General features: G+C 38.3%; 1 protein-coding gene across 17 annotated transcripts in view; it reads right to left on the bottom strand.

The window, feature by feature from the left end:
- PCDH15 (protocadherin related 15) overlaps positions 1-27,808 on the bottom strand; it is an 883,259-nt gene that overhangs the window by 251,587 nt on the left and 603,864 nt on the right. For all 17 annotated transcript variants that reach the window (XM_084525148.1, XM_084525147.1, XM_084525146.1 and 14 more), the window contains 4 exons: positions 26,166-26,321; positions 14,029-14,148; positions 7,861-7,971; positions 3,895-4,065 (listed from right to left, as the gene is read on the bottom strand). In XM_084525148.1, the coding sequence (XP_084381274.1) occupies positions 3,895-4,065; positions 7,861-7,971; positions 14,029-14,148; positions 26,166-26,321 (558 nt within the window). The remainder of the gene's footprint in view (positions 1-3,894; positions 4,066-7,860; positions 7,972-14,028; positions 14,149-26,165; positions 26,322-27,808) is intronic.

Genomic DNA, 27,808 nt, shown 5'->3' with positions numbered 1-27,808 from the left:
AGGACAAACAGAGTAGTATTTGGACCAATTAAGCAGGAGGTTTATACCCATATCCATTCATCCACCATAGAGAGATGCTGCTTTAGTTTTTGTTATAAGGTAATATACTTGGCTTGTGGAGCTTTACTTTTTGAAAGGTTTGTGCTAGCTCATTTTCAGTGACATAAGTCACTATGTCACTGAAGTTGTAGTCAGCATTCTCCTGAAGGAAGTTAAGGCAAAGAATTTGCGTATGAGTTATGAGACAACTTTAGACAATGACTTTGAATGCTGTCTTATCACGAGCTTTGATGTCTTTTCTGCAAGATAAGCAACCTGCAATGATTTTTATGAGTCAAAACTCTTTTCCCTCTCTGGGAACTTCTGACCCAGATGCAACAAGTGGGACTTCACAGAAGCGAACTTGCAGGCTGCTCAGTTAGCGCTGGCTTTGGGCTTCAGCAGCAGCAAAGCAGTTCAGCTGTCACCGCTCACCTGCTGCCAGATGAAGCATGAAGAAAGGCTAACATGGACTAACATGCTCTCACTAAATCAGAAATTCATTTCTGCCTCCTGTGCAAAGCTGCAAGAGCACCTCACAACCACTCCACAACAACCACTGGTGTTTCTGTCACCTTAGCCGCAGCCATAGCCCTAAAGAGGCTATCATGGCAACTAATTTCAGCAGACCACTGGTGATGGCACTGCAGACAGTGACAATCTCAAAACCAGGCACCCAGCAATGACAAAGGTCCCATCCTGTGGCCAAGCTCACCTGGTTAACAAGCAGCACCCAGCTGACTTGGGTATTACCGTAACATGTTAATCTACGCACACACCCAGGGAGGACCATCAGAAAACCTCTGGCTTAGCACATAAGAGCTTTGGGACAACTCGCACAGTCTTGTGCAAATAGCAGAAATGCAAAACAGGTTTTTACAAGTGCATAAACACTAATTACATAGTGCTGCACACAGCTTGGAGCAGGCCTAATAATATTAATACTGCCACGAGTCAGACCAACTCTCAGAAGACACAATGTAAACCATGATACTGTTTCCAATGAAAAACTGTTTCTCTGGTAATGAAGAGACCCATTAATTTTGCTGTTCTCTTCCATTCCTGCCAGCCAAAGACCATAAACAAAACTGGTGCTGTATGGATTCTTTGTTGCCATGCATCAAACAGCTTTGGAGCTTCTAAAGAAAAGAAGTTTGGAAAGAAAACACTACATTTACCCCAGTAAAGTCATGGGTAGAGGCCAACTAAAGACAACTGATCTTCTAAAACTGAAAAAAAAAAAAAAAAGTACTTACCAGTTACATTAAATGATTTACTTATAAATGCTTCATTTTAGGGGTCAGTTGAGTAGACATCTTGCAAAGCACAACTTATTTTCATGTTACTGCTTCTGAATAATTCATACTTTGACCCTCTTTGTTCAAGATTCATTAATATTCCTTCTCACGTTCATTGTAAAAAATATAAAAAGCAATTAAAAAATAAATGATTATGCTGGACAAAAACAACCCTTTAGCCTACCTACATAGTGGCTACCATTAAAAAAAAAAAAAAAAAAAAAAAAACAGAAAAAAAAAAACCACAGCAAGCAGAATTCTCTTCTATTTACTATACTTGCCAAAGACTCAAAATGGACAGTGTAGTAAAGTCTGATCTTTTTAAAAAAGGAACTAGTGCAAATAACTCCATAAAAATCTTTCTGAGTAGTATATGGGCCACTGCTGGCTTTTGTACAAGCTCACATTGTAGGTGAAGTCTTGGATCATCATGGACTAATACAGATCATGTCTATCATGTGCAAGGCAACAATTTCACATCATGCTAAAATCTCCAACCTATTTCTGAATGAGCTCTCCTGCCCAGGCTGCTTCGCCACAGCAGAGCACCTCGTCAGTCCATGGCCAGATGCTAGCTCCTGCAGACAACTCGGGCCTCTCTGCGCCTTATCACACTCTTGCAGGACAAATGCAATACCTGTTTTATTAGCTGAGTATTTTATTTATCATCTTTATTGTCTAAATGCATTATAATTTACAAGTCAAGTAAATATTTGAAGTACCAAGGTAAAACTTTGAGTACAAACATCCTTCTTCCACTTACATTTATCCAAACAGCTACAGCACTACAAATAGATAAACAGCAAATAGCAAGTATTTTTATCAACAGAACCAGTTTCTCATTTCATAGATCAGATTTCTCAAGGTACAGTTTGACACAAAACAGCCAGAAAGCAAATAAAAAAGCTGACACCTGAACAGATTGTACCTTGTGAAATCAAATGAATGTATTTTGGAACTTGGAAACTAATCACTAGTCAGATTTTTCCTTGCCTCCTTGGCAGGCACCACTTTGTCTTCTAGCACCCAGCATGTGGCCGACCACAGCAAGAGGAGAATAGAGACGGAGCTGAGTTCCTTCCATCTGTGAGAGCTGCAGCAGGAAAATTATCTGACCTGTATTTTACCTTAAGATAACTAGATTTAATAAACAAGCAATAACCAAAACACCAGTTACTCACAATTACTTCCTCACCTGCCTCTGTACTGGGAACTCTATCAAATCTGTGCAGATAAAATGGGGTAACACTCTGCCGTTCTCTGCATAGGTTGGGTACCCTACTAACCCTGATGAGGCCACATATCAAGCTGGGGAATAACGTGTGGTTGCCCAGCTACCTTAAGATGACACAAAGCCCAAGCCACAGTGATGTGGAGTTGAAAGCAAACACATTCATTCACAAAGTCAAAATCAGTCAATGAAATTAGAAAGGTTTATCAAATACCAAGGTGTAGAAGTGAAAGGAGAAATGTAAATCAGTATAATAAGGTTAAATACGGAACGTCTATCCCCTTCCCTTTGCCACCTCATTTTCTGCTGTACAAGCTGAGTACCAAGACTCCCATCTTGCTACACCTTACAAATAAGGATGCAGCTGTGAGGAAGAGTTTCTCCAGCACAGAGGAACAACACATAGAAACAACTACCTGTACAGGTGCACGTGCACTGTAAGGCACAATCCAGTTTGCCAAGGGGGCCAGACTGACCTGAAACTGCATCACCTCCCTGAAACTTGTTCCAGCCCTCCCTAATCAAGAAGTATGCTAATCGCACATCGTGATTACAATAAGCCTTGTCTTGCCTCCTTCAGAGTGCACTGGCAATTCAACCACATCCTGTACAGGTTACATGTACCAGAAACAACTGAAAAAGAATTTCTCCCATCACAAGGATGCACACCTCCATCACACGAAGCATCAGCTCTCCTGTAGCGAGGCAGAATTAGCACCATCTTGCATCGGAATTTGACACAGCTCTCACCTCTTCTTTTTGTGGCTCGCTGGGAATATTCCAGTGGGAAATTAATGACCTTTATCCTAACCAATGTATTAACTGACATTCTTAGCACAATCAGATACATGGGATATACACACATCATTTTTTAGTGTGTCTAGTTTGCAACCAGATATAATGACAAATAATTTTCTCAGGAACAAGTGACTATTGCCTTCTCCCCCCAGAATCTTTCTCCTGAGGTCTGTAACAATCCTGAATAGAGCAGCATGTCAAGTCCCTGCTCAAAAGTGCTTTCTTAGAATATTTCCAGAACGGAGCACGGACAGATCGGGGAAAGTGGCTTTGGAACTCTACCAAGCTTCTACCAAGATTCAGCCCCTGTAGCGAGCAAGCAGTTTGCCACTGTATCAAAGCTAGATTTTCATGATCTATTCCTATATATATTTTACCCCAGTTTTGTCCTCTTTAGCATATAGAAACTGTCATTAAAGCATGCCTGACCCTCCCAGATACAGTTCTCAATTGTGTCCGCAGAAAAAGATGACAGCTGCTTATGAAACAAATGCATGAAACTCAAAATAAAAAAGCAAGAGGACTTACAGGATCAGTCAGTTCTGGCAAGCTCGCTTGGTAGGTGAGAGGTCTACAGTCACGAGTATTATTCACCAAGACACAAGGAAGAAACATCGGTCCCAGATCGTCCCCATCGAGCACATCCACTGTGAGGGTGGTTGTACTTGTCCGTCGCTCATTAAGATTCTGGGCTCGGTCCTGGGGAGCAAATGAGTAACGTTTCACAAGACATTCTGAAATCACAGTCTACAGAAAGATTTCAAGTTAAAGGCAAGGACAAGATGTATAACCATTCCAGTCACGCAGATTCTATATAATAATTACAGAAAACTCCTCTTATGCTCTTATGCTGCCTTGTATACCCGTCTTTGTATAGGCCAACAGGATGCTTAGGGTCCAAATATTATGCAGTAGGGTACAAAAGAAGAACAATTGAAATAAATAAATAAATAAATAAATAAACAAACAAACCTTAAGCAGTAACCTTTTCTTTTCTAATTGGCAGTGGATAGCCCCTCCACTCTAATGCCCAATCCACCTTTGTGGATCACTGTTTAATACTCATCTTAGCACCTCCCTACCCCTGCCCTTAGCCCTCCCTACAACAGCTAGAGGACAGCAAGGAGATAGATCCAAGAACTCCAAACTGGGGAAATCTGTTTCCCATGTCAAAAGCCAATTTGTCTGGAGAATGAGTTACACTGTTCATGTTTTAAAAGGCTGAAGAATAGTTCTGTCCACAGCAAAAATGGTGCAGCTAAAAAGATCTCCATGCTGCATGACATTCTTTACAATGCATCATGGTTTGTTGTGGTTTTGTGTTTGTTTTGTTTTGATTTTTATGGATTTGGGAGACAATACTGACTACTGAAAGTTCTTTGTCTACATTTCTTTCTCTCCAGATGTTAAGGAATAAAGTTATACTTTCTTGAAATGTAGGAACGACCCAGATTATTTCAATATGCTGACCAATGTACACACTAGCAATAATTTACCTTTTCTTTTTTTGTTTACAACTATAGTGAAGAAACAGCATGACTATCCAGTATTTATTTCAAAATGATATAAAGTGTTTCAATTTTAAAAGAGTAATTGTTGTGGTGGCTTTTCTTTACAAAAATAAAACCTCTTGGAAGAAATATGGGTCATCAGTTATGTCTTACCCTCCTATTCTAGGCTATCATTAACAGGAAAGACAAAAGCAATTGTTTTTAAAACAGGTATTTATGCTGTTTAATATCATCCTCTGCATATAGGAAATAGGTCATTCCTCTAAGCCATACTAAATGTATTTTTTTGTTGTTTGTTTGTTTGCAATCCACTCAGTTCTTGGAACCTCTTTACACTATTAGTCATTAAATGTGGGAATATCTGAATTTAACTTTCTTCATGGCCAATGATGAAAAACAATGCAAACAACAATGAGAAGTGGAACAATCTTCACCATCAACTCATCTGTTTGTTTTTACATCCCCCTTCTGTGTGCCTTTGAGTAACACTGGATCAAAGCACAGATACAGGATAATTAATTTCACATAATGTCTTCAGGATGCAAGAGCAATAAACACTCACTGCTAATGTAATCAGTGGAATACAAGTATGATTGCATGCAATTGAGAGAATTAAGTGCAGCATGCAATATTTTGAAAAACAGAACAAAACAGATGAGCTGGGAAGGACCTACAAAGAGCATCAAGCCCCACTGCCTGACCACTTCAGAACTAACTAGAAGTGAACGCAAATATTGAGGAGGGCACCGTCCAAAGGCCTCTTGAACACTGGCAGGTGTGGGGCACTGACCACCTCCCCAGGAAGCCCGTACTGGAGCACTCTCACGGTACAGAAACTTCCCCTCCATCTGGTCTCACTCTCCCTGGTGCAGCTCCATAGTGACCAGGAGTAGAGCCTGGCACCTGCCTCTGTGCTTCCTTCCCCAGGGAAGCGAGGTCTTCCTCTCAGCCTCCTCTTCCCCAGATGACAGCCCACGCAGCCTCAGCCTCTCCTCCCAGGACCTGCCTCCCAGCCCCTTACCAGCTTCTGGCCCTCCTCTGGATGCTTTCCAGGACCTGCCCATTCTCTGTATGCTGGGGAGCACAGAACTGCTCACACCACTCAAGGTGAGGCCGCAGCATCACCAAACAAGAAGCCCCCCTCTTCTGACCAGCCGGCCATGTGTAACACATACCCTGAGGTGCAGGGCCCTCCTGTGAGCTGCTGCAGCCATGCACCTCCAGCCCATTCCTGGCTTCTCCACACGCCACCTGGCATTCCCTTGGCTGAGCTTTGTGCCACTGCTGGTTGCCCAGTGCCCTGACGCACCCAGACCACTCTGCAAGGCCTCCAGGGATCAGCAGCACCTCCCAGCTTAAGCTTAGCATCACTGCCAAACTTGCTGAGGAGGCGTTCTGCTTCTGCGTCCAGATCGTTGGAAAATATGTCAAACAAAACTGGCCCAAGAAGTGAGCCCTGGTAATGATAAATGAAAGGATGCATACAGCAAACTCCTAAAGAAGGCTATAAAGGTTAATTAGAACCTTTCTTTGAGAGTAGTTACTCTTCTGTGATCACTAAATAACTTCAGTGAATTCAGTTCCCTTGTAAGTATTTCTGAGAGAACAACTGTCCTAGGAAGATGCTTCAATCATGCGAGCTGCCTCATTACACAAATGTCGAAGCTATCAGCATAGCTCTCATCCCAAGCCATGCAGCACAAAGGTGGCCATTTATCGTATAAGGACACGTATTGGAAAGAGTGAGCAAAGTAACGAGAAATTGCTTTGTGGCACTGCCTCTGTGCATCACAAGCTGCACCGTCACCAGCAAGTCACCCTGTGTGAGCAATAGGTGTCCCTCCTGATGCGAGGTGTTTGCACTGCTGCACACCAGGCTCCGTGTGAGCCTCCTTTCTCGTGGAAAATATCACCTCCTCAACTACCCGAGCTGCTTTCCTTGGAAAGGACGAACTCACGAAACGTACAGCTCTAACATCAAAGGAAGAAAGCTGTGAATACAGAGTGGTGATCTGTGGCATTAATCAGTGATCAAAACAAAAAGCAAAACAAGCATGAACAGTTTTGTGCCCTCCCATATTTCTGTTCAAGAGATCAGCAAGTTATGTTACTCAGGCAAAATGACTTGTTTTAACAGGTATGGGCCAGGAAATATCTTGAGTTATAGGTAAGTGCAAAAAGCATTGAGATAACCTCAGAGAGAAAATGCTGAATATGCCACAAAATATATGCCCCAAAAAAATGTATCTACCATTCTGTATCAGAAAAATGACAGTAATATAAATGAGTGAATTTGTATTACTATAAAGCTATCTTAAGGCTGCTTCAGAGCACCCTCATTTTCCCCACAAATGAATTAGTATCACAACAGTGTTAAACAGTGGAAAATTTCTCATTTCAGCTATTATCAGAATGGAAAAAAAGAAAAAAGAAAAAAAAAAAAGCTTTTACGGCCCTGAAGGACACCAAAAATTTCTCTAATGACAGATATATTAGATATAGTTTAAACATCACTTTTCTTGGTATGCGTTCTTCACTGTTGGCCACTGTGCAAAAAAACCCTCTATATAACCATAAAGTATGACTTGAAAGAAAAATCGCCTCTTTATAGAAAACTGCATTTCAAACCTGAAGGATACAACTAAATTGTATCCATTAAACTCATTTGACATCAAATTAGCATGGCCAGATGTGTTAGAAAATGAACACTTAGTGACACCAGAATGCACTTTTCTGCATGGACTGTTCTTCAAATATGCTACTTGATCCCAGCACCAAAAAGGTTGTCCTGTTACCCACCCTGAGCAAGCTTTTTTAACCACTAATAATGCCTAAGCTTTCAATGACAGAAAGTACCCAGGTACATCTTAAATAAGGTCTTCAGGAAAGAGCGCATCAGACCTGTTATTTCAGAGATAATTTCCTCTCCTAAAAACCCACCTAAATAAGATTGGTAAGTGGCCATTAAGAGATACACACTTACATTTGCTTGAACAATGACAAAATAACGAGTCTTTTCTTCATAATTTAGTCTCTCTCGTAGAACTACTGCTCCAGACAACGTGAGAGGAATATCAAAGGTCCTGTTGGAAGTCTGCAAAAGTTAAAACAGCAACACAAAACTGAACATGCTTCAAAGTTAAAGCACTTTTCAGATAGACCACAATGAGATAATCTAATGGATGGTATACCAAAATTACTTATGCTTCTTGGATTAGAGCTTTTAAATAGTCTACTGTGTTTTCTCCCCACCCATGAGAACTTCACAATAAATATTCTGTGTGTAACAGGATTTTCTCTGACTCTTTGCACATAACTTATTCCTTCCGACCATGAACAGGATAGTCAAACTATCCTGTTTCTTACTGACTTGCCATACTGCATTTACACTCTGATGTTCAGAAAACCTCTCCTGATGTGAACACAGGAAATTTAGGTCTGCAGTTTCTATAGTTTGACTTACCTTCTTCTATTTTTCCTCACCATTAAGAGAGCATCAGGTATCAGAGATTAAGAATTCCTTACCGTTGTACTTTTTATCCTACTCTTTATTCTGGCTTTCATGAGGGTGACAAAGTTTTAAATGTCAGCTCTACACAGTTAGGTGCCAATTCACAGTGGCAGTGATGCACATGTTCGTGCACTAATAAATACAGATTTCTGGGTAGATCAGGTGAAATTCAATTTGTCCCACACATTTGCTTAAACAGATTCATGGCACCACATGACAGGAAGGTACTGCTAAGGTACACAGGCTTGTAAAGGATTCACCATGTTAAATGATCCATTTGAGGGAAGATTACAGGTAAAGACGCAGGTTTGAGAGGTGAGATCTGGTTCCAGTTCTGTCATCAAATTGATCACATTAAAATCTTTCCATGCTTTGATCTACCAATGTATAATATAACTAAGATTGAGGTATGGTGTATGGGGAACAGCTCTAGAGCAGTCCAAAACCTCTCAACAGTCAACGCTGCAGAGGTACAAAGTACTTTTCTTCCCTTAGGTAACATAAAAGGGCCTCCTCCCCCTTCACCGCTTTTGCAGGTTCACTGCTATTGTCTCTCTTTCTATTAATGGCATTTGCTCAGAATAAATAAATAAATAAATAAATAAATAAATAAATAAATAAATAAAATCAAGTGGGATGTGAACTATCCAAGTAAGAGTAATATTTTTGACTACTGTATAAATTGATGCTGTTTGCACACACACTCACACACACACACACCACTTCTAACTCATGAGGAAGACCCCCCTTGCTGCTTTAGCTCATTTATCTCTGGTTAAAAAGGCAAGAACTAGCTGGAAAAGACTCTGCAGCTCAGGAGCAGCCAGGGCACTCTCAAAACACTGCCTTTCCTTGGCATATCTTGCCACGAGGATGCATTTAAAGTGGGAGACTACAATCTGAACTGTTAATAAGCATTAGTGTAACTTCAGCAAAACAAACAAACAAACAAACCCTTTAGCCTCCTCCCCAGCTGCCTGCATCTGGAGTCCCCTCTCTCTCCAGTACAGCAGTGGATGCAATGGCTCTGAGTGATGTGTAGTGCAGTGTCCAGGTGTGGGCTTGTGTGACAGTTCCTGAAGGTGGCCCATCAGAGCCACCCCATGCACATCCCTGCAATGGTTCTGCAGACTCCATTTATTCCTGCTGCAACTCAAACCATTAACAAAGCTCCAAGGTAATTAGAAGATGTATACAGCACAGCTCAGCTGCTTTTCCATCCAAAACTGAAATGAGCCAGCATATGCAGGAAGTCAGGAATATCAAGAGCTCCTTTATGCTTTCCGGCAGAATGATGCTGCTTTGTCACCTGCCTACTCCAAGAGAACAGAACTGATTCTCCTTGAAAAGCTTAAAAAAATAAATACCAAAATGCTTTTGTACAGAAGTCCTCATAACAGAAAATATTCACCTAGCTTAAAATGGTGAAGCAGCATCGTTTCTGAAGCTCAGAGGCAGTAGGATGGCAAGGATCACTTCCTGGGTTCAGACATAAAATTAGCCTTTTGGGAAAATTGAAAAAAAACACACACAAAAAAAAACAAACCAAACAAAACAAAAACACTTCCAAGTCATTCAGCTCCGTGCTCTAAGCAGTAAAAAGATAATGGTTCCATATTATCATCATTACCCGACGGACAGCACAAAACCATTTGAAGAATTACACTTTTTAAATTCAAAGAGTTCAAAGCAACTTGCAGGGCTTTCTAGAAAGATGGCCTGCGCACAGATGGTAACACATCTGACAAAAATAGCAAAATCTCTACTATGTCAAGGCAGGTTTTAGAGTTCTGAAGAATCAGAGGACGTGAGGTTGTCAGAGAGCACAGAAGCTCACACAGGCTGCTCTGTGCCTTGGCCAGTTGGGGCTGTGCATCTCCTAGGACAGAGATTATACCACCTCTCTGGGCTCCTGCTCCACTGTTTGATCTCTGTCACAGAGGAAAATAAGAGTATTTCCTATCTTCTAATTGAAAGAAGTCTGCTTCTGTTTTCTCCATAACATGTAGTACATATTAGACAAACGTACGTTTTTCCGTGCATTGCTGCCTTAGCCTGATTATCCAAAACACGTACATCCTGCATCTCTGTTGAAGCTGCCCTCAGCTATCGGCCATATCTGCTGTAGGACAGTCCCTATACCCAGCCCAAGCCACAATCTTTCCCACCTATCTCAAATAGGATTAAAAGGAAGTGGTTGTGCTGGGCTATGATCTCAGGTTCTTGTCTAGAATGCAAGCAGCTCAAACAGGAGAATAAAAGTATCTCCTGCAATTCTGCTACTCACTTGTGCACGTGCACAGGAGAGGAGGCAATTTACCCTTTGTAACAAGGCTGTGTGCTTTGGAGAAGCCACAATAGGCTACATATCCCCATCACCACTTTTTTTTTTTTCATTAAACTACCATTCGAGATAAAAAGAAAAAAAAAAGACCAAGCACTATATACCTAGTACACGAAAGAGAAACATTTTCTCTTCCCCCCAATAAGATCTATTGAAAAAATGTGAACAGCTAAAAACATCATTGGTTCATCCATGGTGATGATGTATACATCCAAAAGGAAAGGATTTTTTGTTTGTTTTTAACTGGAGCTTCAAGCTGCATATACCTGGTTTGTCTGAGTTGTACCTCATGCACTCAGGTACCCAATATACACATTTACTGCACACAACTGCAGAGTCAAAGAAGTGTAACAGAACCAGTCAAGGTGCTGGGAATACTGCTCGTCTCTCTGCTACAGCAGACACTGACGTTTCCAACAGAATCCTACTGGCACAGAAATTATGTTTAACTTGCAACTTTATAATAAAAGAAAATGTTATTTGGGAGCATTATGTCCAATTAAATTTCTTTCACACCCTTGAGAGAGCTCCAAACAGAGCTGTGATGTCTCAAAACTCCCCCAGTGGTGTAAAAAACACCTAATGCAACCACCGGCCGTATTCCTCTGCATTTTTTGTATGTCACTTATGGCCTCCATGGAAGCTTTGCAACATAAATCATGAGTGTGATGTAAAACACTGCCCAGATAACATTCTAAGTTTCAATGTACGTGTGGCAAAATACTGCTAGGTAAACAACCTGAGAAAGGGAAAGTCACCAGGATACCAATTCAATTTGATCCCCAAACAGGGATATGTTATGTGAAAAATCAACATGGCAAAAGCGTTATGCGTATCCCAATCTTCAGAAAAACTCAACAAGTTTCATTTTGCTTCCTCACCGAACACAATACAATGAATCTCTGTAAAATTAGCTAATAAGTACAGAGTCCAGAACTTCTTGTAAGGATGCATTTGTCTTAATAACCTTCAGGTATCAGCAGAGTCCTCAGAGATCTACAATTAGCTCTGCATTAGAAGACAAATTTTTTGGCAAGTTAATTACCTCACCCTTAGCTTTTCAGAGTCAAGGAAAATTTTATGGCATTCTCTCCCACAACAGCTAAAGAGACCAGAACAACATCAAGCATGTTTTACTTTCTTTTTTCTACTTGACTTTTATCTATCTTCCAAATTAAACAACAAAATATTTAAGCTAAATTGAATCCTCAAGTAACATCTGTAGTTTTTACAGTTGCTGTGTTTTGTTTTGTCTTTTAATGTTGAATTGGTCTCTAATAAAACTCATCAGCACTCTTAGGTTTTTCTAAGGCAGCAGAATAAGTCATTGGTGCCAAACAACACTGTGGGGCATCTTCAAAATGGGACATGGGAGGATCCTAGAAGTAGAGGGATTTCTCAATAAGCTGTACACATTATTTCCAAGCGTAGTAACTGTATCCCAGGTTAAGGAAGAAAGTTTGCTACATTTCTGGAAAGACAACAGCTGCAGTGAAACATCTTCCAAACCACCTCTGTCAAGCACAAACTTAAAACACGTTGCTAGGTAAAAGCAGTATTACATGCATGATGGTTACCTACTTAGGAAGGAAGCAATTTATTTAATCTGGAATACAACAGCAGTAACACAAAGAAGTGACAAAGTAACTAAGTACTCTGAAGAAGTTGTTCCAAACAGGGAAGTCTCTTGCATTTCCTCAGAGTGACTGGGAGAACAAGATCAATTAAGTTTTGCTAGGTAAACAAGAAAAAAAAATCTTTTAACTCCTCTTCTGTTGAAACAGGATCAAACCATTTGGGCATACTACATAATACCCTTCGTTAGTGGTTAACTGAACTCTCTCTGCTGGGCTTGAGGCCACTGTAGTTGTGGGAGATGCTTTAGAATGATTTCACCAGGTGCCTTTCAGCAGTATAACGCTGTGACATAACAGTAAATTAAATGCTAAACAGCTCTTCTTATTTCACTGTGGTACAATATATTTCAAAAGAAGTGTGTAATAATTTAAGGGTTTGGAGTTTGCTTTGTTTTGAGGATACGAAGATCTTTATTGAAAAAGAGGAAATTATTTGAACTTGTCCTTGTTAAGTATTATAAGCTAAGAAAAAAAAAAAAAAAAGAAAAGGGGAAAAATGTTAAAAAAAATAAAAGCATTAAGTAATTCAGTAGCTTTTTAAGCTCTTGTTGACTTAAGTGGATAGGACAGAAGCATTTATGAGTTATATAGCTTAAATCATAAGCAAATTAAATCATAACATGTATGCCTACACTTCTAATTCAGATTGAATATCAGATTGCTGTATTCCTAGAAAATCATTTATATTTAAATTACCCTCAAGTAACAGTAGAGAATTTGAATGAGGTTACTAAATCTATATGCTACATACTGTTTTCCTTCTTTAATATCTATATTATTGTTGGGATTAATTTATTTTCAGGTTAGCATACTTAAATTATCACACCACCTGATCCACAGTAATGGTGCTCTTAGCCCATGGCAAAAAATACCTTGATTTACAAAAAAGGATTGCTAATTTGAATTTGCCAAGAAAATGCATATGGACACTTCACACGAATCACTGCTATGCAAAAATACCTAATAATGGAGAAACTCACTAATCTGAACCTAAAAAGCATTTATTTTAATTCTTTATGCTTTTTGTCTCTAAATGATGTGTTTGAACAGATAATAGCCAGGGTTATATATTATTAAAATAAAACAATAGTAGTATCTTTTTTTTTAAAGTGTTTGGTTTTGTTGCTTTTCTTTTTAAGGTATAAATGTAATAAATAATAATATTTGTTATTTAGTTATTATTTATTATAGTTGGAATGTCTCTGTCAAGAGCAGCTTAGCTATGCCTATGAGTATTTCTTAGCAATGAATCTATTAGGTGCAAATGTGCAGGAATAAATATAACTACCTAGCACACACTGAAAAAAAAGCATGCCAAAAAAAACATTAAGCGTGTGAACAACACCAGAGAAGAAGGGATTATTGACTGATGATTAAGAACTATGCTGATTATAGTGTGGCAACGAAAGAAAAGGAAATACAGCTGTGTTTATGGGGCAAGTAAGGGTCATTGGCAGAAAGGATAATCTATGGCAGGAAGTAAGTTTTCAAGTTTAGAGTTTCTTTATAATGTCCAGTAGCAACCTCTTGTTCACTTATTGTTTTGAAGTCAATATATATAAACACCACAAAAATAATATTATATATATATATACACATATACATATATATATATATATATATAGTTGAATGAAGAGAAAAAAAGTACAGGGCACATACCTTATCATTAGGATTGTACTGGATGACATATTCTATTTGGCCATTTGGACCATCATCAATGTCAGTAGCACCGTTGTTTCCAGAAAACCCTGTAAAGATGGTTGTTCCAACTGGAGTTAACTGCAAGAACAGGGAAAGGCAAATGCATATTAAAACCCAAAACATAAAAGAAACAATAGAGGGTTCATTATCAAGGGCATTTTTTTTTTTTTTTCCCATTGCTCCTGTCTATAAAACAAGGCCGACATTCTGTCCTCCTCTACTCAGCCTGGAAATTCATGAGTGAGCAAATATTTAGACACAACACACTCAGAAACTACGTTAACTGATGGGTCGCATACAATGAAACAGAAATTTCAATTTTTATTCACAGATCATCTGTGTCATGTCAGCACTCCATGTGTATTTTTAAAAAGATGAAAAATACTAATAAAAAATATAAATAGATAACAATAACTAAAAACTACTTCTTTTTTTTTTTTTTTTCCAGACTAAAGAAGGAAAATTACCTGCAAAGGTAAATAGAACTTCGTAAGAATGTGAGCAGCACCAAATTAATATTACACACACAGAGCTTTATGGCTTTAAAGACAGGTGGGAAAGATGTTGTTTCTCCAATACTTTGTTGGCAGCAACTGAATACTCACAAAATTATACTCCGAAAATTCATCAACTTATAACTATCCTCAGATAGATAAACTGCGTAAAATCAATATCAATTGAGATTAAGGACAGAAATCCAACTGACATTTTAGGAGTCATCATTTCTGAATTTTAATATTCAGAGAACTTTGCAAGTAATAACCCTGAAAACCAAATGAACAAACAGCTCTGGATTTAACACAAACCCTCCTCATAGCCACGCCTCCAGCTGTTGTTCTCTTAGTACACGAGAATTTTTGGTCCCTGAATTCCTTCACTGACCCACTGACCCCTATCCTCCCTCCAAATTTCACAATTAAACCTATAGGGTATAAAGAAGTCTGAAGTTTTAAGAGAAGGTGAAAAGGAAAAAGGGTCATTCCGACGTCTCTTGGCTGACAGCGTACCACCAGAACTGTGTCCCCTCAACTAAAAAGCATACCGTAGTGGCAAATGCTACAGCATATGTGCAGGGGAGAAAGGGCTTTTTATGTTTTGCTAAGGGGATAAAAGAACAAAGCAACCTGAAAAATGCGCTGGGCAATATATGCGTGTTTTCACCCTCCTGTAAGTAGAGGTGGGTTGACCTCAGCCTGCTGCCAGCCCTCTCATCACCCCAAAAAGGACAGAAGGAAGAGAGGATGAACAGGCTACTGGGTTAGGGCAAACACAGGGTTGTCACTCTATCAGCTACTGTCACAAGAAAAGCATATGCAACTTGGCGAAAATTCATCTAAATTACCAATTAAAATAGATTCAGATAGTTAAAATATAAAAATAAAAATAAATAAAAATTAAAAAAAAAAAAGAGCAAGCAACACCTTCACCATCCCTGGGGGTGTTTAAGAAAAGGTTGGACATGGTGCTTAGTGACATTTTTTAGTGGGTGACACTAAAAAATAGTAGGGGGATGGATGGACCAGATGATCTTGAAGGCCTTTTGCAACCTTAACGATTCAATGGTGCAAATCCCCCATGCTTCTGCCAGAAAAACCTTCAGTGCTCACAGACAAAGCACAGGAGCTCAGAGTTGAAGGACATGGGGAGGCGCATGCTGCTTTCCAGAGGGGGCTGCGGGCCTGGCTCCCACTGAGCTCTGCCAGCATCTCTGCTCAGCAAGACTTGCTCTGCTTCACCCAGAGCGGCAGTATCCAGCTCCTGACAGGGTGCAGATAACTGATGGCTAACATAAAAAGGCTCTAGTGCTTTAAACCACATCATTAAGTGATAACAAAGAAGACAGTTGTAAAAATGAAATAGCAGTATACACCAGAATTACAATTGCATGCTCTTCCAGTAAAAGTCAGAAGATAGAGTCTTAGATTTAGTGTGTTGCATCCAAAGTAACTGACTGCGGATGTGCAGACCTTCGTGAACCTGATGTGCAGGTTTCTAGTTTATCTACATTGTCTTTTATGCAATAGAGATTATATTAGAAATGAGACTGAAAAAATCCCCATGACTCACTATTCCTGAAAAACAGGAAAAAATTAACACTTACTCAGCTTTACAGGCTGCCCTAGATCTCACATCAGAGATTAGTGCAGCCTCTGCAAAAAATCAGATGAGATCATTCCTAAACATCTCAAACTCCACAAGTAATCATTTGAGAGAGGCACTCCGCCTTCAAAGCTACACAGTATTTTTACACTAACAACTCCCATTGTGATATTTTTCCACTAGCAGCATTGTTTTTACCCACACTTTTGAGGGTTTACTGACAGACTTGCCATCATTACATCTTGATCAGTAAGGAGGGATGTTGCAGAGCCACAGAACAATTTGAATTAAGCTGGAAACTGGAGGCAGCTTGCTCTGCTGTGAAGGAAAGTGGGACCTGGGCATGCAGGAGGGCAGGCTTCATAGGTCTCCTACAAAGGCCCTCCCATGCAGTCAGCAAATTTTTTTTATTTTTATTTTTAACCTGATATAAACAGCCCACATGGTAGCCGTCCAGATGATAGCATAGACAGCTGAGTTACTTGCTCTTTATCCATTGCTAGAAAGCTGAATATGAACCAGCAGTGTGCCCTGGCAGCCAGGAGAGCCAACTGTGTCCTGAGGTGCATCAAGCATGGCATCGCTAGTCAGACGAGGGAAGTGATTGTCCTGCTCTGCTCTGGTGCGGCCTCACCTCGAGCACTGTGTGCAGTTCTGGGCTCCACAGTACAAAAAGGACGTGAAATTACTGGAGAGTGTCCAGAGAAGGGCTACAAAGACGGTGAGGGATGAGGAGTGGCTGAGGTTGTGGGAATAGAAATGTTGTTTTTGCAGAGTTACATTGTTTAGAAGGAGGGAATGTGGTACTGAGATATGCTTACAGTGATAAGAAAGTTTAGCAGGCGACCTTGTAAAATGCAGACAATCAGACTCCTTAGGACAATTAGGTGAAAATCACGGTGTCAAGTCAAGTCAGATAAGTGAAGAAACATTACCACTTGAAGCAGTAAAAATGTCAAAAGAAATTTGAAATTTAACAGGCCGGCGACTGAAGGCCATGCATTGTTTGTGAAGCATCAGATAGATTGTGAACCTGGATTACCCACTCAGTGGGGAAACAGGGGAGGGTCCTGCCATCAAAAGGTATATAAACCGTGTTTTGGAACTAGTAGATGCGCTCTCTCCTGCTTGTGGGGCGCCCGCCATTGCAATCGCGAATAAATTACTACTTCACTGAGATCCTCGCCTGAGCCTACGTTATTGGCTACGGAGTGTTTCTCACAAGGTCACTTGGCTTGCTTAGCCTGGAAAAGAGGGGGCTGAGGGGAGACCTCATCGTGGTCTACAGCTTCCTCACGAGGGGGAGCGGAGGGGTAGGCGCTCTTTACTGACCAGTGACAGGACGCGCAGGAATGATGTCAAGCTGCAGCAGGGGAGGTTCAGGCTGGACATCACGAAGAGGTTCTTCGCCGAGAGGGTTGTCATGCACTGGAACAGGCTCCCCAGTGACACGGTCACTGAACCAAGCCTGCTGGAGTCTAAGAAGCGTTTGGACTGTGCACTTAGTCTGAATTTTTGGGTAGACCTGTGGGGAACCAGGAGTTGAACTCAATGATCCTTATGGGTCCCTTCCAACTCGGGATATTCTATGATTCTAAGTCATACACTTGAGAAATGTTTATTTGAATCCATCATTATCTTAGTAAGAAGCTCAACAAATAAGACTACAAAATAAATACTAAAATGTAACGCTCCTAAAGTGCTGTATCAAATTTAAGCAGAAAGCCACTGGGTAATACCACATTGCTAAAAAAGACATTCAACACTGCTGGAAAAGGATATATGAAATCCAAACCCAAATACGAATTACTGTAAGAAGCCTCATAGGGTAGAGCAAAATAAAAGAAATCTGATGAGGTGACAGACGGTTTTGTAACAATGTACTCTGTAGTGCATATATATACCTCACCAGGAAAGCTATCAAGAAATCTTCCCTGCAATTCTCAAGCAAGATGAATATTTAACAAATAAATAAATGCATTTTGGACATCAAATGGCAATGAAACAATAATTATTTCATGCTTCACTGTACAACAATCAATACATAGCTCATATACAGGAAGATCTTAGATATCCTTCATATAAAATTCCCTCCTACCACCAGTTTTCTTCTACTAGAGTCCAGCTTAGCATATGAACTACTGATCTTGTCCTGAATTGGGTGCGAACTATAAAATTGTTCTACATTTTCTGCTTTGGGTCACAGAGGGCACAACTGAGAACTCAGTTCATCTTATAAACTTATTAATGACCGTTCTTTATCAACAAGAGTTATCCCACTGTTTTTGTTTAAAGAAGATTTTTATGTGAACAGCCATTTACAAAGAGCATCTCTGTGAATAAAGACAGATAACATGGGAAGGAAAGGTGTATTTTTCTAATTAATATTATGGAGATGTTTAAAACACACATATAAAAGCTGAAGCCTAGGCGTAGCGAGAACCTGGGCATAGAAACCCTGTTTCTCCATTATTTTAGCAAAAATTTCCTTCTAAAATGAAAATCTTTCCAAGGACACCTCTATTAGTGTAAACAAAGTTTGCATTAGCTTTGATGAATAACTGAATTCAATTAGGTACTTTCTTCAGTAAAGACTGCATCTGCCAAAAACAACAGTAATGAATTACAATAGTGAAATCACAGGAAATTAAATGGTACACTGCAAATTTCTCAACTTTAACAGATCTGTAGATCTGTATACGTGAATCTGACCCACATCCAAATTTAATGATTCATTTAATGAATGATTTAACCTGCTGCTGATTTAACCAAGGAGTGAATCCTACCACTGACTCTGCCAGCGAAGGCATGCAAAAGGATGCAACCAAGACGACATCTTCAACATGGAAGAAGTTTGTTCCTACAATGAAATGGCAAAATTGAGATCATATTTATATAAAATACAGACAGATATAACTTTCAGTCACTAGTCAAAGGTTGTGCTTGAATCCCAAGCTTCCTTTGACAAAGGGAATTTCTTCACAGGTTAAAAACAACATAGAATCATTAAGGTTGCAAAAGACCTCCAAGATCATCTGGTCCATCCATCCCCCTACTATTAATTTCACCCACTAAACCATGTCCCTAAGCACCATATCCAACCTTTCCTTAAACACCCGCAGGAATGATGACTCCACCACTTCCCTGGGCAACCTGCTCCAATGCCTGGAAAAATCCAACACCAACTCTGAGAGACTGAGGAGGAAGAAATATGTCTAAGGTGGGGTTCCTGGCTCCTTTAGTTTGCTTCTCCTTTTTGGACTGGAGAAGGGTCCAAAATTGGCTCCAAAAAGCGTCCCTAGAGACCCACTTGTCCCACTTCCATTAGACATCCCTATCTCACAGAATACCTTGGTGAGATTTTTTTTCTCAGTATTAAACTTCAGTATCTCCTACAGAAAGGGACTGAAGATACACAGGAAACCAACAGTCGACCACTGTGAGTTCCTTATTTTATGCAAGATGGACTACTGGGAACCATAAAGAAAAACAGGCATCAGCATTAGCGACAGTCAAAGCATCATTTCTGTGGGAATTCATTGTGGTGAAAAAGAACCAAGTGGCGATGACAGAAAACGAGTAAGATTTCAAAAGAATGTAATTATACAAATAGGGAGGAAATGCATATAATAAATCTTACTCTTCCACAGTCAACAACTTTAATGCTTAGAAATTTCCTTCAACGTGATTTATGTCTCTTAGAAATCTAGATGCAGACAGGAACGTTCAATACTTCCATAACACATTCTGAAAATAAATTTTCCTATTATTGCCTATTTACAAAGTTAAAAATGAATAATTTTTCACAGTGGCCCCTAAACAGCAGCGCAAAGGAATAATTACAGTTAATCATTCTGAGCTAATATTGTTTTGATGATGTCTACCTGCAGAGATTAATTATTTCAATACCATAAGGAAAAAGATATGAATAATTACTCCAGAAGCAATGAAAATTCAGCATAAGTTATAATGCTCAACAGCACAAAGTCAAAGTTGTAAGACAGATGAAGTTCAAGAAACATTCTTATTTTGCAAAGACTTCCTCTCTCTGCCAACTTAAGGAAAAATAATTTTAACCCTAAAATAATGGTTTACAAGGGACAAATTCTTACTGGCTATAAGGGTATGTATGCACTCAGTAACACTCAGTAATTCAGTAACACTGAATTCAAATATTACTGAAATAGCTCCACTAACATTTCCGAACAACAACTTACTAAATGCCACTGAGATTACCAAAAGATTTGAAACACTTGAGTAAGACCTACATGAAAAATTAGTAATTAAAAAAAAAAAGTCTTCTAAAATTCAGGCAATGAAGAATTAGTGCTGTATTTAGATGATACACAATTTGTAAGGATAAATTGTGTTTAACACAGAACAGAGCCAACCACAACTGTGTCTTTGTTGTACAAGATTTTAGTGTTCAGTCCCCATACAAGGCTACTTGTTCTTAAAACCCTTGCGGCCATATTTGTCGATGCTGTGATAGTAGAGTTATAAAATTCTTTTCGATTTCTAACCATAAGCTTTCCAGACTTCCAAAACTTGGTTTAGATATACTGTAATAGCAGATATCTCTGGGTCACTAATACACATGGTTGAATGTAAACCCAGGCTACAGTCATCTTGTCAGTTTTTTTTTTTCTCCTAAATAATGATGTGACATTTTAATGTAAATATATATAAAAGCAAAGGAAATAAGCCTGCAGAATATTTCTAATATCAGCACTGTTAAGGGCATATCTGGATTATTTCCCAATTCTGACTCATAACCCAGACAATTATAAATAGTCAATAGTTTAATTACCATCTTTTTTGTTTGGTTGGTTGGTTTGTTTTACTATAGCTGATGCACAAAATGCCACTTATTTGTAAGCAGATGGATCTTCTGTGTCTACATTAGATCTCTACAATGACTATTAGGACTATAGAGATCAGATAATTTCATATGTGGATATATATAAACATAAATATAAATATACGTATATACATACTCAAATAAATGTAAGTGCATCTAAATATATATATGCACACAAATGCATGTAAGGTTATTCCTTTGCTTGCCTTTAAAATGCAAGGTATTTTTTTCATCTTTGTTAACTACCTCAAAGCAATTAGCTAGTTCATTTATAAATGTTTAGACAATATTTTGTTCAAAAAGCATATAGTTTTTTTAGAAGGAGATACTGTATTTTATTCTTTAAGGAAGCTGAACTTTAAAACCAATTTTAATTGTAATTTAATTGGGAACACCAGCACTGCTACTCAAAGCTAACCCATCAAGTCAAGCAAACATTACAGGCTCCATAAACCTTAACAAGAACACAAGAGCAATCGTACAGCAGCTACATACTTTCAGTAGAATAATTAAAATCATCCTGAAAAAGATACTTTCTCAATAAACATGTAATGTTCATTTTCACACTTAGACACAAAAGATGAGTTTTAAAACCACACATGGAAGGAAATAATTTCTCTACACATTTTAATTCTGGATCACCTTGCCCAAAGGTCTTGTATACAAGAATGTGTATGAATGACAGAAGAAAACAATGCCCTAAGAATCATTTGACAACAGGCAAAACAGGCCCAAATTATACAGGCACTATGGATAGAGATTTCTCACAATTTTCAGGATCCTAATGAAGATTTCTGAATAAAAGGAAAAATACAGCGTTTCTCATCACAGTGCCAGACGTTAAGGCATATAGATAGATAGATAGATATAGATATGATATGACAAAAAAGTCTATAAATAAACACCTCGATAAGGGAAGGAAAGGATTTATTTATTTATTTATTTTTAAATAAGACTGACCACATAGTTATAGAATTAATAAGTGCACATATTTTGAAGGATTTTGAAGTTTTCTGTAGGCATGCAGTTTTACTCATTTCATGTTCACCCACTTTGGGATGAATTTTTAAGTAGAAGGAAGACTGAAGAGAGTATTACCACTTAAATACTGAGGTATCAGAAAATAGGTATTAATGACAAAATTCTCTACCCCTCAACTGAATAATGTCTTTGAAAATCAACTAAATGCTACCATGGCATTTCTGAATTGACACCTATGCAACTCCTAATACTGGCAGATGCCTCTGACAGGATACAAAATTTTGACACTAATTAGTTGATGCTTCTTGCAGTAAGAATTTTAAGATGTTTGTGTTCAAAAGAAACTGAGAAGGGAAAAACAGGCCAAGAGCCATTCCTTACACTGCCTTTGGTCTACCAGGTTTTACAGCTACAAGTGGCTGGAGCTCGGCAGAGCTCTAACTCCGCACATTTCCCAGTCCTTACAGTCTTCCTTGAGCATCTGCAAGGGTCACTGACAGAGAAAATGCACTGGGCCAGGGGAGCTTTTTGTAACTTGTTCCTCTTTTTCTAACCAATCAAGTATAAAAAATAGAGATAATTTGGTGTAAACCAAGACAGACACTACTCTACCAAACCCAACTCCATTTAAGCTTTCTGGAAAAGTATGAGATTAATTTTAATCCATGTCTTTATGAAAAGATGTGTGAAACTGGGATTTATGTTGGCATTAAAATAGCCCTCAATTTCTTATATACTTTAATTTTATTATCTTCTGGGCACTTCAAATAAAGAACGTTTGACATAAGAAGCACTGTTTCTCCAAAATATGATTTACCTTTTGACATTTCTGATGCTAAAAAAAAATATCAACCAATAAGTAGAATCTAGTTAGAGCTATGTCTTGCATTACAGATACTAATAAGTATAAGAATATTTAAGTATTTTGAAAAATCTTTGCCCTACACTTTACTCCCTGAAAACGTTATGGAGTAACTCCAAAGCAGAAATTTTGACCTGGCTTTCCTTACAGAAGGAGGTGTAGGCAGCAAGCCTTATGCTTCTTGGAGACAATACACCTACAAAGCACATACTGACAAGCTGGCTAGCACAGCAGTCATAAATCCAATGCTGTGTACGCACAAATGGATTAAACAGCACACGTGGAATGTCTACCTGATGTTTTCATACAAGCACTAGTGATGGTAATATCATTATAAAGCCACAGTGCATGTGCTCTACAGCCCATGTGGACAGCCAGTGCCAGAGCAGCTGGCAGGAGAAACCACCTTTGCACAGCCATGCAAAGCACCTGAACAAGTCCTCAATTGGATACAGACCAAGTCCTTGTTAAAAAAAAAAAAATGCGTTTTTGATGCTCACATGTATGGTAGCTGTAAATCTAATTGTCCTTTGATTTGGATAACATTATGCATTTAAGAGAAATTTCTGTAGTTTTTAGTTTACAAGTAAACTAAAACCAGAAAAATATCAACAATCCAAAAACAAAAGCCACTAAACATCCCTTTCAGTGCTTCCCTGTAGTTAAAATTCACTAGGAGCAGTGCCAATTACTAGCAAAATAAACTATCATTAAAACTGTAATCATTCACTAAAACCTTTGAGAAAGTCTGAGATGCTTTCTGATTTTTTTGTTGTTGTTAATTAATGAGAGCATTAACCCACTGGGTACTACTGAAGGGCACAGGGGTGCCTTGTCAGGAGCTATAAGCATAACAGCAATGAAATGAAACAAAGAAGCTAATTAAAACAGGACTGCAGCTGGTGGAAAGAGCAAGATTGCATTTTACCCAATAGTAATTTAAATAAATAGTCACAGATATTTGGAACATTGCTAAATTTCTTAATAGCAATTATTTTAAATGGTGCATTTTTCTCTATGCCTTTTAGACTTCTTTCTTATTATGGAAAGTCCTTACCTCCTTGGTGTTACAGCGCTGATATACTACCTGCATTCAGATACTATATCTGAATACAGATATACATTTGTGCACATCTTGGAACTGATTACCTGCATCACAGCCAACTTGAAAACCTAAACCAACTTGAATAAGCCTAAGGAGGACTTGACAAGTACTCATCCAGTTTTTTATGACCCTCCCCCCAATTCTGGTAAGAAATACAGGTGGAGGGACTGCTGAAACTTGTCTGGAGGGAGATCCTGACAATTTAAAAGGTGCTTAATTTATATATAAATGAAGATCAAACAGTGAAGGACAGCTACACGCTCATATAGAGGAATTATGTTTTCCTCTCTCTATTTCCTTAGTACTTGGCTAGAAGCAATAATACCTCAAAAATGTTTCAATACCAGGGTCACAAACTGTTGGAGCTGCCTGAAACGAGAGAGATTCTTTCACTTTTTGTTATCTCCATACGTGCAAAACTTCACAGTTAGAAAATACACATGCTTAATTGCTGTTAATTTTGACTTAAGCTAATCAATATTAATCAAAGTTATATTTAAACAAAATATTCTTTTCACAAGCTAAATTTTTTAGATAAAAACAAACTTGTTTGATAAGCCCAACATGTAGGCAAAAGAAATCTTAGCAGTTTTTCTCCCCAAAAAACACACAATTTATGTCCCCTAAAATAGTATGGTGAAATGGCATATTTCATTTTCACAGTGTAACAACCTTCAAAAATAATATTCCGGAAAAAAAAAAAAAAATATATATATATATATATATATATACATATATATATTCTGAAGTTAGATTTGGAGAAAAGGGACTTAATGAACAAGCCAGAAAATATTCACAAATTTATTTATTAAAGTTACCAGTTGTAGCAATTGGTGTCCAGAGCTGAAAATCTCTTCTTGGCAACCCTAAGAAGGAGCTGGTCCATTACTCACAGAGGTTCTGCGTTACATTGCTGGAGGGCAGTAGGGCTCTACTACAAACTCAGCCAGACATTCCCTTAATATTCCCCACATCATCACCAGCAAAGAGACCAACAGGTATATATACAGGTACTGTATATATTGAGACCAAAAGGTGTATGTATACATAAATAATAGATATACATCTGTATAACCTTATCTCATTTTTAGGTCTCTAGTCAAAAATAACGTGGGGTTTTCCTTCTTTTCTTATCTTTATATTTTGGTCTTAATTAGTCCTGAACTCATCAGCCAGCTCTCCCACTTCTGCATCACTTGCCTGCATGCTCGGTCACTTAAAGCAGAAACTCATCCTAACCAAACACGATGCTGACACATTGGGAAGCATCTCTCAAACACAAAACTAGGAAAAAAAAATTGAAACAAGAACACTACCAAAACCCAACAACATCAAATCATTTGTGCTCTTTCAGAAATAAATAAATTAGTGCTCTGGTATTTAACAGATTTGTGGTAATTCCTCCCATCTTTACTCAGAGAAGATGGGCTTGTCTTTCCATTCTCCTCTTAGTTTCACTCTGGACATTTCCACTTTTGTACATACACTCCCCACTTCACCTTCTTACTATAAAAGCCCCCAAATACTGATTTCCTGCAAACACACATCCTTTGTACTGGTTACCAGCAGATTATTCAATCTCTAATGAGAATAAAAAATGCAATGTAAATCGTACTACCTCAAGAAAAACAAAAATAAAAACAAATCCTTCAAATAACCTAGATCAGTCCAATCCAAAGATTTTTATTCCACTAGAAAATAAAGACTTCAATTCACAGGCACCATTTTAAACAGTGATAAATTGCACTTTACCAAGCTTCAATATTCCTAATAAAAACTTCTGAATTATTTGCTCTACATTTGTCTTTCATTAATATATTTGTTTTACTTTCAGGTTTGTTGATAAAGTTGTATAATGCAGTAAAACATTTTGTAATTTAATGTAAATTAGTGCTACTACTCAATAGGCCATGGCTTCAGATTCTAGTTTCTTTCATTATAAGCATCCTGGCGAAAAGTATCTTTATCTTCCTGATGGTCAGGAAATAGGAAGAATAGCCTTCATTCTAAAAACTTAAGTATATTGGCCATGATGTGTTTCTCCAAAGTGATACAAATGGAAGGGATTTAAAACCCACTGAATTTATTGCTTTTTTAAAGGAGAAGAGAAAGAACTGAAGTTGGCATCTAGCAATGAACCCACAAAACATAAAAAGAAAAAGAAACAAATAAAAAAAAAATCTGACCTCATTTACTGCCACGTAGTATTGCTGCTGCTGGAACCGAGGTGAGTTATCATTCCTGTCTCTCACCACAATCCGCACCTCATGGTTGATAATGGTGCCAACCTTTTTATTAACGCACTGGACTTGCACCACAATGGATTGAATGGACAGTGGCGGCTGTAAGTGAAAATATATTTTACAACATATAGTCAAAATATGAACTGAAGTAACAGGAGAGTTAAATACTACACCGATATTAATATTGCTCAGGTTCACTTGTAGCCCATCAGCCTGTGTTACGTTTGATGCTGTACTGTTCCTGTATTTAAACAGCTTCTCTGAGAGCGTCCTAGCTACAACTCGTGCCAGCAGTGATCCATGTAGACCCACACTTCTGAAAGCTGCACTGCGCAGGCTGAGATTTGCTGTCTGACTGTGCTAACACATCAAGTGCAGCATCCAAAAATCCTCCACAAGGTTAGCCCTCACATTTTGATTATCATCCGATTATTGAAAGACACCTAGAGAATGTCACACATTTTAACCTTTGATTGGCTAGTATTTGAATGGAAAGGTCGAGTCAGAAATAAATTAAAGATTCTACTACCTGCATTTATCAAGTAATTTAAAAACAACTTGGTCACTGCTACGTATAGACAATCCAGAGTCTTGGTTTTACTACACTGAACACCATAATATTCAAATAAAAATAACTCCATTTTGATTTATTATCTAACAGTCAGCAGAGAGCAAGCACACATGGGAAGGGACAAAAGAAGAATCCTCTGTATATATTGACCTCAGTCTTCATGAGACTAAACAACTCAAAAGCATAATTTACAAATGCCTATGAATTCACTGTACTGTAGAGAACAAACAGCTTTTTGTGCTGAGATTCTGAGACTTAAAATTATACCATAATTATATATCTGCATAATCATGCTTTCACTCATTCTAAATGCTACAATTTCTCTGAGTGATTGATTTTTTTCCAGTTTTGCTATAATGGACTTTAGAACCATATGGCTTTCTTTACCCTTCAGACTGTGGCATTGATCAGTTTTTAAAGAGTCAGCAGACATGGGAAAAGAAGGTGTTTTTATGTTGTTGTTGAGAACTTACATGAAATTTTGATTCTTCCTTAAACTCTTTGCACTCAACTTTCTCAGCAATTAGGTACAGTGTGAGCCTTTATCTAATAACGGGTTCTCATTGCTGTAAAAATCTGCGGCCAACTGTGAGGTGCTTCTACTTCTAACACAGGTAGGAATATACCAAATATAACTGCTAACTTAAATTACAACTTGAAAGTTATTATCTCTATTTTGCAAGCTGGCATTCTTTGCAAGAATTATGGAATTTTTAGACCATCTTTAATAAGCTAAAAATGCAACTGAGATCATCTGCCGTTGTTCGTGATACCTAAGAAAATGATAGCTGTTTGTTGCTGCAGATACATAAATCTGTGATGTTGTGGATTTGCAAGCATCATTTGGTCTTTTTCGTAAGAACATGTGAAAAATGTTTTTTCCCTTTTCTTGAGGTATGGAAGCATAAGACTATTATTATTTCTGCTTGGTCAGTGCTTAGATTTTAAATCAGATCTGTAAATAAATGCTTGTCAATTTTGACATTTACTGACAATAAATGTAAATACATAATGG

Source organism: Aythya ferina (assembly GCF_964211825.1).
Source record: "Aythya ferina genome assembly, chromosome: 7".
NCBI lineage: Eukaryota > Metazoa > Chordata > Aves > Anseriformes > Anatidae > Aythya > Aythya ferina.
The sequence above is the reverse complement of the archived record's forward strand: the minus strand, read 5'-3'. Positions and strand labels throughout refer to the sequence as shown.